Consider the following 16,260-nt stretch of genomic DNA (forward strand, 5'->3'; position numbering starts at 1 on the left):
TGTATGCATAAATAAATAAATCTTTAAAAAAAAGTTTCATTTACTAACTAGAGAGTAAAATTAATAAATTCTAGAATACAGTCTTCTACAGTAGGGACCATTAATCTTTTAAAGTTCTAAGTTTCTTTGGCTGGCATCTTCAGTAATTGAATGATAACATAAATTGGAGACAGACAAAAGGCTAACTTTTTTACAACTTAAATTAAATTAAATAAAAACTTTCGGATCTATAGTATATCCAAACCAGGTGTGCTTTAGAGAGTAATGTGTTTTTACCCACCCACCAATACCTGATGCCATTACTTTTTATTGTATTTTTAAATTGAGTGATATTAGCCCTAATAGTTTTCTCTACCAGTGAAAGAGTAGAAATTTACCTTTTAAAAAAAAAAAAATACTTACATTATTTCTGAGGATCATGTAACTTTGTATACCTTAGCAAGTATGACTAGTTTTCATCTTGAATGAATCAAATATATGAAAAATTTATCTTTTTTGTAAGACAAATCTTTGTACTTAATAATTCAATACTATTTGATTTTTCTTTTGTTTAATTATAACTTCAAATGTAATTAAACTTTATTACACTGAACACTTTTTCTCCATGCAATTGGAACATTTATATATTTACTGTACTCATACTACAAAACCAGAAATACATGTGTATAAGAGTACATTTACAGATGTTGCTGAAAACTTGGAATAATCTGATAAAGGTTAGATTATAAATATATTTTATTCTTTCTTCTTGCAAACTTTATGTTCAGCAAGTAAGTAATTCTGAAACATTTAGAGTATAAAGTAAGACATACAGGAACTGGGCACATTTACCAAAAGTTCCTTGGGGACAGTACAATAAGTAATGTATCGTTTAAAATAGAAATCTTGACACTATGCAGAAATAAGGTAATAAAATTTAATTACCTATAGTCTATTTTGCTAATACCCAGGTATTAAAATTTTCAAGTTGGAGAAATAGTTTCTTGTATATTATTTCCATTGTGCTCTACAATCAGAGACTTTGCTTTCATATGTTAGAGTCATTTGTAGAAATTTTGTTTTGAAACAAATTATATAAAAAAATCATTAAAGTTGGTGTTCAGAAATATCTAAATTGAGGCAGAAGTACATGGAGGTGAAATATTGTGTCATCATTATTTAGCTAAAAATGGGTGAATGTAGGATAGACCTTTTATCTACTACTAAAGGTATACAGTGAGGCAATTTATAACAGAGAATAAATGACAAAAAGAATCTGACTTCTCTTGGTTTTTTTTGTTGTTGTTGTTAAATATGATAAACTACAGTATACATGACCTGTACTTGAATATTCCTTTTCTATTAAAATTCTAAAAAGAATTTAGGCCTAGCATAAGTAAAGAAATTCTGTAACTTTTTTTATCATGACAGTTTTAGTATAATTTTTCTAAATGATAAATGCAGTGTTCAAGACTCCAAAGTTGTTATTTTTAGGAACTTACTTAAGGAATGCTACTTTAAAGAAATTACTAACTGAAACCAAACCATTTTCAATTAAATGAAATAATGACAAGCTACAGTAAGAAAACAGCTTTCATTTTAATATTTTTGATTGTATCTTATTGAAATGTTCCAACATTTTAAGTATTTTAGTCTGTCAGTGTCATAATTATACATTAATTTTAATATAGTTGTCTTTACATTTTGTTTTAAAAGAAATTAATTGTTCCATTTTTTAAGAAGAATTTTATTTATTTATGCATACAAGAATTGGGTTATAAGTCAGAGGTGTGGGGAGTGAGTGGATTCACCTGAGACAGAATAGGGAGCAGAACAGGCAGATTGATTGAATATACTGTGAGGGGAGCATTGGGCAGGTGAGGAGAGGTCTGCCACGCCATGTGGGTCACCTCCCTGGCCAGGGATAGAACTCATGCTACAGTGGCTTCGGAGAGCTTCATAGTGCTGTGCTTTAACCCCTTGTGCCACCAGACCTCTCTGCCCACTGCAGTTTCATATTTAATGTTAATAGATTATAAAAATACTTTTACTAGACAGAAAATATACTAATATTGAAAAAATATAAAAGTAGAGGTAACAGGATGTGGTAAAAAGTAATACCAGCATAATGACTAAGAAAGGTGATGTAAGCCCTGACTGGTGGTACAACGGATTAAAGTACAGCATTAAAAGGCTAGCCACTTTAGCATAAGTTCAGTCCCTGGCCAGGGAGGTGACCCACATGGCATCTTCTTACTTGCCTGCTGCTTCCCCACAGCAGTACAGCAGTGTACTTTGTCAGTCGGGCTGTTTTGCTCCCCACTCTGTATATGGTGAATCCTCTTACCACACCTGATCCTCAATTCTGTATGCATAGATTAATCATGAAAAAAAAAAAAAAAAGGTGTGGTATGTTTGGATTCTGAACATTCTACAAGAAGGAAGGATTCAAGAATGATCCCAAGGTTCTTGGCTTTGAGACGAACAATGCTATTAAGACGATGGAGTAGCCTGCAGGTAAAGCAAGGTTTCTCAAGACTCTGCTTGTTTATTTTTGTTTGCGACTTTCAACCTGGTACTGGGGTGGGGAAGTTTGGGATAGAATTCATTCTAGAATTTATTCTGGGGCCTATTAATTTTTTTTAAGATTTATTTTATTTGTGCATACAGAACTGGGGTACAGGCCAGCGGTGCAGGGGTAGTGAGAGGCTTCACCAGAGACAGAGTGGGGAGCAGAACAGGCAGATCGATGAAGTTCACTGCTGAGGGGAGCAGCGGGCAGGTCAGGAGAGGTCTGCTGTGCCATGTGGTCACCTCCAGGGCAGGTGGGGATCGAACTCATGCTGCAGTGGCTTTAGCTTCTTAGTGTTGTGCTTTAACCCGCTACGCCACCAGGGAGAGCCTGGAGCCTATTAATTTTAAGAAGCTTATTTAACACTTAACAAGCTGAACATGTAAGTACTGGGAAGAAGTTTGAATTCAAGGAATAAATTAGTGTTTTCCAGTCTTAAAACAAGAATGTTGAAAAGAGAAAAAATATCTAAAAAGTGTTGGGGCTCACACCCTTTAGGAGTTGGGTACAAAGGAGCATGATACAAAATGGGCTTTGTAAAAAGACATTAACCCAGGATATCAAACATGTCTGGTAGGACAGCTTGAAAACTTAGCAATGACCAGAGAAATAAGTTGCTGGTAAAGCTCACTACAGACAGGGGCACTGATGAGAGAAGAAACAACCGCAGACACTAAAAAGGGTTATAATCACGAAGGACAGGCTAGTCTCAGCAACATGAAAAGTTCATCCATTTTCACAAAGGGAAGAGGAGTAGTAAGTTCAGATACAGGTGGGGAGGGAAAGTTAATTTCCTTTATTAAACAAATTCTTTCAAGACAGGCCACATTTTATTTATATTGCTATCGCATGGCTAGAACAAGATAATTAACAGGGTGGAGGCAGGGATCAGCCTCAAAATATGAAGAGACATTATCTAGAAAAGGCATTAAACTTATTTTCTATAATACAAAGAACATAAAATGACAAAGGAGTAGAAGTTATATAAAAGAAGACTATGGTTCAGTTTAGAAGCATTTTTAATTATTAGAGACAGCCAAGATATTAAGAGAATGAAACAGAAAACACTAGTAACAAAATGACAGAAATAATAATAAGCAGCAGTGATGTTTACTGAGCATGTATTATGCAGTACATCTCTTGAGCACTTTACTCGTTTAAATCATATACCAACAAATGGCAGAGGCACTCATGTTATCATTCCTATTTAATACATGAGGAAACAGAGGAACAGAGCTTAAAAAAATATATTCTAGTTCACACTAAAGTGACAGAAGCAAAATTCAAACAAGTTTTGAAAAACTATGCATTTAAACATCCTAAACTACATCCCAGATCTTAAAAGAATCAGAACAGAAGTTTCACATGCAAATGCTGGTTCAGGCTGTATATAACTACTTGGAGGTACATTAAACACACAGAATAAATGTTGTAGGAGACATACACCTAAAAGTATGCATAAAATATGAATAAATATTGAGAATAAAAAGACAAGCCAAAGACTGCGAGGAACTAATTGGAAGCCAGATCTGAGAAAGGACTAGTAGTGTCCATTGGAAAACAAATAACCCACTTAAAAAAGATGGACAAAAGATCTGAAGACTCAAGTTACCAGCTGAGATGTAGCTAGCAACAAAGCTTATGAAAAATGCTGCAAAGGAAAACAATGAGATGCTGCCTCACATTTCTCAGAATGGCCAAAATCCAGAACACTGACAAGCAACAAATGCTGATGAGGATGTGAAACAACAGAAACTCTCTCATCCACTGCTGATGGAAATGTAAAATGGTACAGCATTTTGAAAGATAGATTGGCAGTTTCTTACTAAATTAGACTTAGTGTTTACCCAGAATTGAAAACTTATGTCCATATAAAAACTCACATACAAATGATTCATGACTGCCATAACTTGCCAGCAACCAACATGTCCTTCAGTGGGAGACTGAATAAGCATACCACAAGACAGCCACAGTAAGATCATTCAAGACCACATCATATCACAAAATGGGCAACGCAGTCATAAAAAGACAGAAGAGGAAAAGCCAATGTGAAAAGATCACACTGTATGATTCTAGCTGTCTGATATTCCAGAATAGACAAAACAGCAGAGGGGGATACATAAAAGTTTAGTGGTTGCCAGGAGTCTGAGAAAGGGAGGGATAAACTGATGCAGTGATCCTGTGAAAGAGCATACATGTTACACGTGCATCCTCATGGGAAACACAACACAAAGAATAAACCTTAAAGTAAACTATGGAATTTAAGTAATAATAATGACCCAAGATAATGCTAACATACGAGAGCAGGAGAAGAGGCGGTTATGTGGGTAGACTGCAACTCGGTACTTCATTTTTTAATAAACCTGAAGTTGTTTAAAAAATTATAAAGAGTATTGATTTTAAAAGTTTAGCTGTGGGCCCTCCCTGGTGGTGCAGTGGGTTAAAGCACAGCACTGAGAATGTAAAGCCACTTCTGCATGAGTTCGATTCCCGCCTGCCCCGGAGGTGACCACATGGTGTGGCAGACCTCTCCTGACCCACCCGCTGCTCCCCTCAGCAGTGTACTTCGTCGATCTGCCTGTTCTGTTCCCCACTCTGTCTCTGGTGAAGCCTCTCACCGCCCCTGAGCCTCTGGCCTGCACCCCAGTTCTGTCTACACAAATAAATAAATCTTAAAAAAAAAAAGTTTAGCTGTGGCCCTTCCTGGTGGCGCAGCAGGTTAAAGCGCAGCACTGAGAATCTAAAAACCGCTTCCGCATGAGTTCGATTCCCGCCTGCCCCGGAGGTGACCACATGGCATGGCAGACCTCTCCTGACCCGCCCACTGCTCCCCTCAGCAGTGTACTTCGCCGATCTGCCTGTTTGTTCCCCACTCTGTCTCTGGTGAAGCCTCTCACCGCCCCTGAGCCTCTGGCCTGCACCCCAGTTCTGTGTGCACAAATAAATAAATCTTTAAAAAAAAAAAAAATTTAGCGGTAAGCTCAACATGTATAACTATGTGATACAGCAACCACAACTGCTACTTAAATCACAGACTATGCAGAGAGTTCAGAATTAGCAACAACTGGTTTCAAACGTAGGCTTTACTTCTTTGGCAGGAGCACTAGTATATATGGAGGTACTTTTCCTAATGGCTGAAAAGCACAGTGAGCACAAAGGGGCTCCAGCTATTTTCTACAGGTCTAAACCATGTAACCTCCAAAGTAGCTGCCCCATAGTATGTCTAGGATCCTCAAAAATACTTTGTAAGATAGAATGTTTGAAATGGAAAAGAAGCATGGAAATAAATAGCTCTCTGAAAAGACTGAAATTCTTCATAATTTCATTATTGATGAAATGTGTAGAAGGCATTATGGCATCCATAAATCTTGCCTTTAAAACAAAACAAACAAACAAACAAAAAACCCAGGCAAGTCTCACACTTAAATGCAGTAGTAGAGCATCAAAAGGTACACAGTATGAGTTAATGTGCCATACAAATATCATTTTCACCATTTCACATAGTGAGAAAATTAAAAGGGGGGAGGAAGAATGCTATTTATTGTCACTGCTAGTTGTAATTTGTGAAAAGGTTTAAAGAAATGAGTAGAGAAATACAATTCTTAAATTGCAAGCATTGACTGTCACAACCATCCTTTCTCATTACTTATCCAATGGCTGACGTGGACATCATTTCCCCCAAAACAAAATTTTTAAAACCTTTTAAAGAGGTTAACTTTAAAAAAAAAAAAATAAAGACGAAGAAGGAAGCTGCATTCTATGAAAACATTTCTCAGAGCAAGTCAAGGAAATAAGGAAATAATTAATAGCTAGGCAGAAAGGAATTACACTCAAATTTTTAAAATAAATCAATTTATTTTAAAATTTAAAATAAATCTCTGCATGTAACTCAAGACAGTCTTATATCACTTCCTCTCACCCCCAAAATTCCACACAACTTCCCAGTACTCATGACTGCAATTCAGCTCTTTAAAGGAAGAGGTAGCACAGACTCCATCCAACAAATCAAAGATTTCTAAGACAATGTGCATGTGTTAGACATGCAAAACTCTTGGTCTCAAATGCTGCTTAATTTACTGATCACCATCTTTCTCTTTCCTTTACAAAGCAATAAATGTCTTTGATGACATTTTTACTGTGCTTGCTTTTTCATTATTTGTATTATTCCTTTAGTTGTCTTTGTAAAGTTCTTTCAGCAAGACTTAACTCACTCCTTTTTAACTGTAAATTCATTCCTCAACTGTTATTTTAATAGCTCTACTCACCCAGTTTTGCTTTTCAGTGCTTTAGAAAAACAATAATAGCAACAACAAAAAAACTAGTTAGCCTCCCTGGTGGCCTGGGGGTTAATTCTCAGAGCTGCCATGCTGTCACTGCTTTGGTCTGAGTTTGATCCTGAACAGGGGTCTATCCCACATAGACCATAATAGACCTATCCTGTCTTGACCACTGCTCCCCTTAGCAGATTATTTCAGTAAATCTTCCCATTTTGTTCTCCACCGTTTCTGGTGTATCGTCCCAACCCCTGTAGACCTCTGGTCTACACCCCAGTTCTTTGCGAATATAAGTAAAATGAAAAGAAAAAAATGTTGGTTTTCTTATTCATCTCTCACCTTACTAAGGATTTGAGTAGACTCGTAGTTTCATAGTAATACTTTTACTAAAGCTCTTATATCACATTCAGTTTTACAGAAAAGATGAGTAAGTTATGGCCTCATCAATTCTTTACAATAGTCTAAGAGTGATCTCTCAATTTCATTATCTACATAAGCCAATCAGTGAAAATTTTAAGTATCTGCTCCAGTAGCTACACATTTGTATTACATATAACAAATCAGAAATTTTAAGAGAAAGACTTTAAAATATGGTCTTTAACCATATAAAGTTATATGGTTTATTACTTATATTTATTTATTTATTTACTTTAGAAGTTCAGATGTGTTCTTTTTGCATTCTCTGGGAGTGTGTATAATCATTTTGGTGACCAGTCCGAAAGGCAGAAAGAAGCCCATAGAAAACATCGATTCTCAACTTTCATCACAGTTTTAGTTGCTAAAACGTTTCCCTTCTTAAGGTTTGCCTTTCAATTTCGATAAGCTCTTGTCAAGAAGGTAATTCCTAAAGCTATCTATATTCACTACTTGTGAAATAGAAGGTCGAAATATGACTGCATGAGACAACTCTATTACTGTTTTTAAGCGATATTTGAGTTTAGTCACAGCACAACTCTATATATGTTGTATGTTTTTAAGGAAAAGAAAGCTTAATTTTCATTATCAGAAAGCTAATATAAAAGATTCAGAGTAAGAGGTACGAAAAACACTGACTTTGATCCTTTTATATATCATGTGGCTATATTATCTATTTTTATGGCCATATTCAAATGAATGCCTTTCATGGTACACTCACACAGCTTAAAGCATCTTTTCTTCTAAAAGAATCAAAATAATAGAAATAGAAAACCAATTGCATATTCCATTCTGCTTATATTAAACAATATAAGAAAACACTTATTAAGCTTTCTTCCCAAGAACAGACACTGCTCTAGGCACCACTTACAAAATCTAACAGCTAGAAAGAACTTAAGGCCAAACATCTAAACATTGCTTCAATTAGCTCTACAACAACGCCACCAAGTGGTGGCTTATATAAACTGTATTTCATACTTTCCAAACAGGAGCAAGATCAAAAGGCATACATGTTCTGATACGTATTACTGGAAATTAAATGAATGAAAATAGTCTAATAGTAACTGTATTTATTAGCCCTATCTTTATTTTTGGAGACAAGCTTCTGCTTGACAGCTCTTCAAACACAGTGACTATTTGAAGCCTCTTCAAATGAAATATTCAAATCTAACTAGGCATTTTTGTATATACTAAACAGTTCTTATGAACAAATTCTAAGAACTACAGCTTTAGAGCCTTATTCTTCAAGCCATAAGGAGGATAATTTGCAAAATAATATATATCAGCTGTAAAGTTTAAAGCAACAATTATTTTATATAGCATTGTTTTTGATATAGCTGATATCCTGAAAGCAAATTAATTTACTTATTAATAAATAAGCAGGAAGATAATTCATTAAAATTAACCAGACTTTAGCAGAAATTTGTTATTTCAAAAATATTTTCTACAAATCAAATAACTTTGACAATGGCAGTTTCATTTTTTAAACCATAGCACAAATGACCAATTTAGAAAATTTATATAAGCCATTATTAGTTTAAAAACTGAGCTAAACCTTTATAATAATATAAGACCTGAAATACCCCAGGAAATTAACATAAGATATCAGGCTTACACAAGTATATGAGCCTGTACATATAAACATAGCTGTGTTAAAGATAGAAAGGAAAACTATAATGTTTCTTATATAACTGTCCTACCGAAAATGAGTGACTTAGGAAACTAATACTAACAGAAGAGTTTCCATTTTACAATAATACCATTCAATCAACCAGTAGATTATATTTATAAGTTTGCATAGTGAAGATCGAGATTCAACTACTAGTCCTCTGTTAGTATGGTAGAAGTGGCTACACACTGATTCTTATCTTCAGCAAGGAAGCTTAATAAATGACATTTATTATCAACAAGATAAACAAAACCAGTACGAGAAAAAGAAATGCCAATTTCAATTTTAACTATTCACAGTCAATGCTTGTCAGTATTTGAGTATTTCAGATGTTAAAACACTGAAAACATACATGACATCAGTATCATAAACCATTTATAGGTCATATAATAAGACGTATTTTATTCTGAAAGAGCAGAGAAAATTCAATGCTATTTTTTGTCTGAAGAAAGGGTTTCTCTAGTATTAATGTTTCAATGAATTTTTTTTAATGCTCAAAGAACACTCTATATATTAAAAACAGATAATATTAGTTCATTTACAAAGAAGGCAATAATCTCTATTGCATTTACCAGGATTTCTATTTCCTGATGTACCTCAGTTCTCTGGGTTACTCCCAGCAAGTCACTTACTATATGAAATAAATTTTGGCTCTACTAGTATTTTATCTATACTAGTATTTATCAGGAAGACATTCTACATAATTGATTCTTTTAAATAAATGAAGTTTATCTATTATAAAACATAATATGTTAACCATTTTTATAGACACTTTTCAAGAGTATCTTAGACTTCAGCTATATCCCCGCTTCTTTAAAGTCTGACTTGATGCTGAATTTAGTCATTTCCTATAGATCTAGTCACACTATGAACTGCACACTGCTGGCTTTGATCTTATGTTTTTTCACCTCTGTGTGCTGTCACTTACTGATGACAGTGTACTCGAAGTTTCTGTTTCCTAAGTGAGAACTTGAGAGTCTTCTGCAGGCTCCTAAGCATAAAAGACCTGAGCTTTGTCTTTGTAACATCTGGCTACTCGAGTTCTTTTTCTCTGCCTCGTTGCTTCCGTGATCAGCTTAAAAACGACTAAAGTTACCATAAGAGAATCACAACAAAATAGGCTGTTAATACTGCGAAGGGAGTGCTAAGGAGCTCAGGTGTCTCGGCACAGACAAAGGTTTTCCTTCAGAGGGCGGTGCTGCTGATTTGTACAAGGAGGTCTGCATTCCCTTTTTTCCCTAGGGTGGGGTGTCAACCAGCACATTTTAGCATTTTTTGCTCTTTACATGACACTCTTCTCTCCATAGATGATCTAACAGCAATCTCGCCCCCAAATCCCCTGCTCTTATACAAACAGAAAAACCAAAAGCAGAAAGAAAAGCAGGGCTGTCCAATTATACGTGGGATGCAATAGTCACATGAGTATGATTCAATTACATAGACACAGTATGTGTTTAGCATGTATTTATATATGACAAATAAATGTAATCAAAATATGAATGAGTTTGTAGGCAGTTGAATACTACTCAAAAGTAGAATATGAAGATAAATTTGGCCTGACAGTTTGAAAGGCTACCTATTAGCACTTCTGAAAAGCATTGGAATCCTTAAAGCCATCAGAAATATATCAAGTCAGTAAACTTGTTAGAATTAACGAAAATCTAGATTTTGTTGTCTCTAAATATAAGTTGAATCATAAAACCAATTATTCAACTTCTTTTCATTTTACTAATTGCACATTAGTAACACCAACCAGTTTCTAAAAAAAATTCCTCCTAAATAACCAGATGACTTATCTCTAACAAGTTCTTTTGGCTCAAGTTCTAGAAAAAGTATTCTAAGTCACTACTAGCTGTCTACATAATAAATATCACAACACTCTTGGCTGCAACAGATTCTCATTACTCTAAAGTAAAATTATCATGAAAAAGAAAATAATGTGAGATGGTCTTTGAGTAACTAATAAAAATTTATTTGCTTTCAATTTCCATACTAAGATAAAAAGAAACAAAAAAGATAAGTGAAAGATTAGCCCTATTGATCTACTTGGCTTGAATAAATTACAAATTACCACTTCACTTCTGCTAGCTGGGATTGTCAACAACTATTGATTTATAGAAGACAACAAGTAAAGGAGAAATTAAATAAGGACAAACTATCTCTGCAACGAGAGGAAAAAAGTGATCCCGTAAAACATATTTTTCCACACAGGTTTCCTGTAAAACCACACAGCTTTTCCCTAAAGCTATGTAGCTAACCTAATTCCACTATTTTGTGTCTGAGGATGTAGATTACGATAAAGCCATTGAAGATGACTACTTTCTGGTGGCATCGTTATCTGCACATCACTCATGTAGAACCACTGCAGTGGTTAGAGGAGACAGGAAATAACGGATGCATTTTGTACTCTTCTGACCTTAAACTAAGTAAGTTATTCTGCTGTCCTCTCTGTGAAATGAGGCCAAGATGGACCACTGAAAATTTATGATGTATAAATTGCTAATTCAGGTAAATCCTATGTAAAAATAAAGTGAAACATACCTTGTTTTAATTCCAAACCTTCAGGTTGCTTGTTCTCTTTCAGGGATGAAGTAGAGTCCACACAAGTATCTTGTCTAAAAAATGAAAATAAAACATTATAAAAACCATAGTCAATCAAATGATATTGCTTAGGGTACCATTTAATGCACTCTTAGAAATTAAGACACATATAAACAAGCTACAGAAGCAGCAGCTATTAAACATTAAACATACTGGTTTGATCAGTATGGTTCCCCCACCATCTGAAAGTAAAATGCTCATATTTGGTACTATTTAGCAGGTAATTTTGTTGGGGTCTGGAAACACTATAATCACTAATTTATATGGAAACATTTTTAAACATCTCTAGACCAAAAGAAAAAATGTAACTTCCCAAGTCTTAATAAATAGGAAAGTGCTACTGTTAGACAGCAGAGAAAGTCTGTGCACTTCTTTGCAAAATTCAGGGATAAACCTGATAGGAATATGGAAGTAATTTTCTTCTCCCTTCCAATCCTTTACAAGTAGACAGTTGATGAGAGAAATCAAAACACACAGAGAATCCAATAGTTTTCCCAGTTCAACTATCAAGAAATTATTTGCAAATCCTCACTATGGCTGTTTTCTATAAAAAAGGTATCAGTGACCTTCAGAGAATGTGTATATACATCAGAATAACACTAGATATTTAGGAAATTTTTTTTATTCACAAAACAATTTCTATGCACTCCACAACAAATTACTCAAATAGTCAAAAAATTAAAAACTTGTGAACCATTTTTTGGGAAGTTTATGATATTCTTTCTAGTCAACATATCTGGCACTTATATGACTGTTTTGCATTAAAACTAATATAAGCACAAATCCAAACAACACCTATGAAATTACTTGGATTGGTATTATGACCTCTGAAAGGGATATATTATGGAAATATCTGATTTTTAATACTTCTGTCTGTCTAATGTGACCTATTTAGATTTTATTATTTCACTAGAATCACTGGCAGATTCCAAGGAGGATTAAATATCAATATACTATTAAGAACACTGCAAGAATAAAGTTAAAATATGCTATAAGCTATTCAGTCAAATCTGACTGTGTATACTAGTAGTATTAATTTATCTCTAAGTATCTCACTTTAAGGAAAATGTTTATTTATTTTTAAACATCCCAGAATGGTGCTTCAAATTTTAAAGATATATCTAAATTTATTTAAAAAAAAAAAAGACTTAAAAATAAAGCAACATCACTACTGAAAGTCATGGGTATAGGTCAAGTATAATATGCAGTATTATAACTGAGAATATACTATCTTTACCATGAAGAATCATCAGATAAACTCAAACTGGAAATGAATAATTAATGTGCTATAACAAAAAAGAAGTAAGTGAAATGTCACTGCTAAAAAAGACAAAGATAAACCAGGCTGAAGAGCTAATTTACTTGAAACTGAACTAGTGTGTTTGTATGTGGGGAGGGGAGAACGGATGTTACAAAGGACATTACTGAGTCAAAAGATAAACTGAAATACTGAAGGTAGAATGGGTAAAAGTACTGTATCAATATCAACTTACTGAAGCTGACACTGTATTGTGGTTATATAAATAAAAAATTGCTGGCCTTAGGAAAAGGCCAGCCTTGGGAAAAGTTAGTATTTAGGGTAAAAGATACAAATGGGACAAATGCTAATAATAGGCAAATGAATTGACAGAGTATAAGAATGTTTCTTGTGATATTCTTATTCTTGCAGCATCTTAATAAATCTGAAAATAATAATAATGCAGTAAAATGCATTTATTTTATGCATTGCTTTATTTTCTCTGTGAAGGACACCCTAGAATCCCCTTTAAATAATGTAGGTCCTTCTACAAAGAGTACCAACTGTCATAAACAATTTCTTTTGTGTCCAAAGTGAACTTTCAAAACATTCTATTTTATCTTATGCTGGGTTTGATCAGACTGGGGTTTGATCAGACTGTTGAAGACTAAGTGGCCAGAATTTCAGAGAGTAGAGGTAGTACACCACCTTGTGGCTAAAAAGTGAAAAGCAAGATGTGCTTGTATCAGCATTATCTGAAGTTGAAAAAATGCCACAAAATAATTTGGAAACTTTAAAGTACAGCTAATTTTCCCAAGATATATATTTTGCAACTGAATTGGTCATATACATTTAGAATTATCTAGTACAACTTAAGGATCTTCACTGAAGATCATGAAAGGCAAAACAGACAAACAGGAAATATCCAAGTTTAAAAAAACAACACACATACTTCAAATTTATATTTAAATAACATTTAAATATTTCTATTCAACACTTTAAAACTATGAAGAATCTCCTACATTAATTCTCAATGAGAGGGAGAGAAGGGGAAAAGAAGTTGGTGGCAGGGGAGGAAACACATACTTACTCCTTGATTTTTGTACTTATTTTTATTTTCCTACTTCCCTCCCCCACCTGCAATGCTTTTTCAGGCAGCTGTACAATCATGGCCCTGGATTATTACAAGAAGCCTCTATTCCTGGGATTTAGGTTTTCCAACCAACATCAGCTCAACTTTTATTTATTTATTTTTTTACCCTGAATACAGTTCCACTCTGGAGAGAACTGTGGAATTTAATGAAAAACATTACTAATGGTTAAAAACAACATTACTAATGGTTAAAAACAGGAAAAAGTCTTTTTTTTTGTACAAGTAAAAACTGGAAGGACATCTCAACAAAAGGATAAGAAACAAAAATAAACTGGTTGAAACTGGTTGTTCATGAACTTGTATGCTAATGCCTAGAGACTTTATCTGAAACCACCAAGAACTAGAAATATTTCAAATGTTCTTTTACTAGTTTCTACTGTTGCCATAACAAACACTACAAAACTTAAAACAAAAGCATAAATGTGTAGGCCAGAAGTCTGACATGGGTCTCACTAGACTAAAATCAAGTGTTTACAGGCTACCTTTCTTTCTGGAGATTCCAGAGAAGTAATCTCCTGGTCATTTGGGTTATTGACAGAATTCGATTCCTTGAGGTTCAGTACCAAAGTCCCTTTACTTGCTGGCTGTCAGTTGATGATGATTCATAATTTCTAATTTTTTGTTAAAGATTGATTTATGTGCAGAAGAACTCCTGCTCAGGCCAGAGGGACGGGGCAGGGGCAGTGAGAGGATTCATCAGAAGCATAGCAGGGAGCAGAACAGGCAGATCTACTGAAATACACTGTGAGGGGAGCAGCGGGAGAGACAGGAAAGGTCTGCTGTGCCATGGGGGTCAGCTCCCTGGCTGGGGATTGAACTCAGGCTGCAATAGTGATAGTGTGATGGTGCTGACACTTAAACCCCATACCACCAAGAGTCCTCACTACTAATTTCTAGATCAGGCCTTCTCTCATCTATCTCTAACCTACTCTAAACTCTTTGACATTCAAGAACTTACTAGACAGAAGCAACTTAAATAATTCAGAAAAATCTCTTCAGTTTAAGGACCTTAGACTTAATCACATCTGTCAAGTCATCTGTCATAGAAAGTTAAGACATCCTCATGTACTGATGATTGGATTTATCTTTGGAGGGTGGTTATTTTGCCTATGAGAATGCCTCAACTGGGGTTGGATAAACAACGGCACACTAACACAATGGAGCAAAAATTACTAAGCAATAAAAATGGAGGAATTACTGACAAACACTGTAAATGACTCTCAACTTTAATATGCCAGGTGAAAAAAGCCAGAGTACCTGATTATTTTCATCTGTATGACATTTTGGGGACAGTATAGAGACAAATCAGATCAACTGGTTGTTAGAAGCTGGGCTAGGAAGAGTTGACTAGATAGTTATGGGGGACATTTTTGGTGTGTTGCAACTATTCTATGTAGCAACTGTGGTGGTAGATTAAATGACTGTGCATGTGTCCAGAACCTGCAGAACTGTATAGTAAAAAAGTAACTTTTACTGTATCTGAGTTAATTCTTAAAAATGTTTTAACTGGGACACCAATGAAGCCTTAGAACAGATTATTAGTTGTCAATTATAATAATACAGCTTTCACTGATGTTGGCCTGTAATGCTGTATACCTTGAAAACTACGGGGTGCTATGAGCCAGTTAAAAATTGTTAAAAATTGTTAAGTGCAAAGTATATAAACAAAATATATATATATATAGCTGCTCTTAAACTATTTTTGTAACAAATGAAAAAGACACGTAACAATGAATTTTGTGGAAAGTAGTAACAGTAAAGAATATTTAATTTAAAAAGCACAGTTAATTAGTTCCCTGCATTTTTTAAAGTTTCATGAAAGGATGGGGGGGGGTGAATTCCCAATGGGGGGGGGGCTTTCTTATCATAGTAGTACAGAATTTGGAGAACAGTTTGTTCTAGAGTCAAAATTCCAAATCAAATCCAACATTTTTTCAGTGTTTTCCAGGTGACAAGAGCTACTCTAAGCTCTAAGCATGAACCACCTTTTCTTATTTAATTATCACAATATGTTACACCTATTCTCTAGATGAGTAAACTGAATCCCAGCAAGGTTAGGTAACTTGCTAAAGGTCAGAAAGATACTAAGCTGTGGAGTCCTGCTGTAAACAATCTAACTCAAACTTCACTCTACATTTATGCATACTTTCTACTACTTACAAAAATACTTCTCCAAGTAGTAACACCTCAAAATTACACACACCCCACAGCTATATAAAGTATAAAGTCAGTTTTTACTCAGAATTTGAGCTCAAGGCACCAGAGAAAAAATATTTCTCTCTTATTGGGAAAACTGAGATATACTTTTAAATCATCAAAAGAGAAAAATCTCTTTCTTATTGAGGACACTGAGCTATGCTA

At 34.6% G+C, this 16,260-nt stretch overlaps 1 protein-coding gene across 1 annotated transcript in view; it reads right to left on the minus strand.

Annotated features, from left to right (window-relative positions):
* CAAP1 (caspase activity and apoptosis inhibitor 1) overlaps positions 1-16,260 on the minus strand; it is a 48,437-nt gene that overhangs the window by 10,351 nt on the left and 21,826 nt on the right. The window contains exon 5 of the mRNA XM_004678024.2: positions 11,450-11,523. Within this exon, the coding sequence (XP_004678081.1) occupies positions 11,450-11,523 (74 nt within the window). The remainder of the gene's footprint in view (positions 1-11,449; positions 11,524-16,260) is intronic.

Source organism: Condylura cristata, unplaced genomic scaffold (genome assembly GCF_000260355.1).
Source record: "Condylura cristata isolate star-nosed mole 26May11 unplaced genomic scaffold, ConCri1.0 scaffold00006, whole genome shotgun sequence".
NCBI classification, from domain to species: Eukaryota; Metazoa; Chordata; class Mammalia; order Eulipotyphla; family Talpidae; genus Condylura; species Condylura cristata.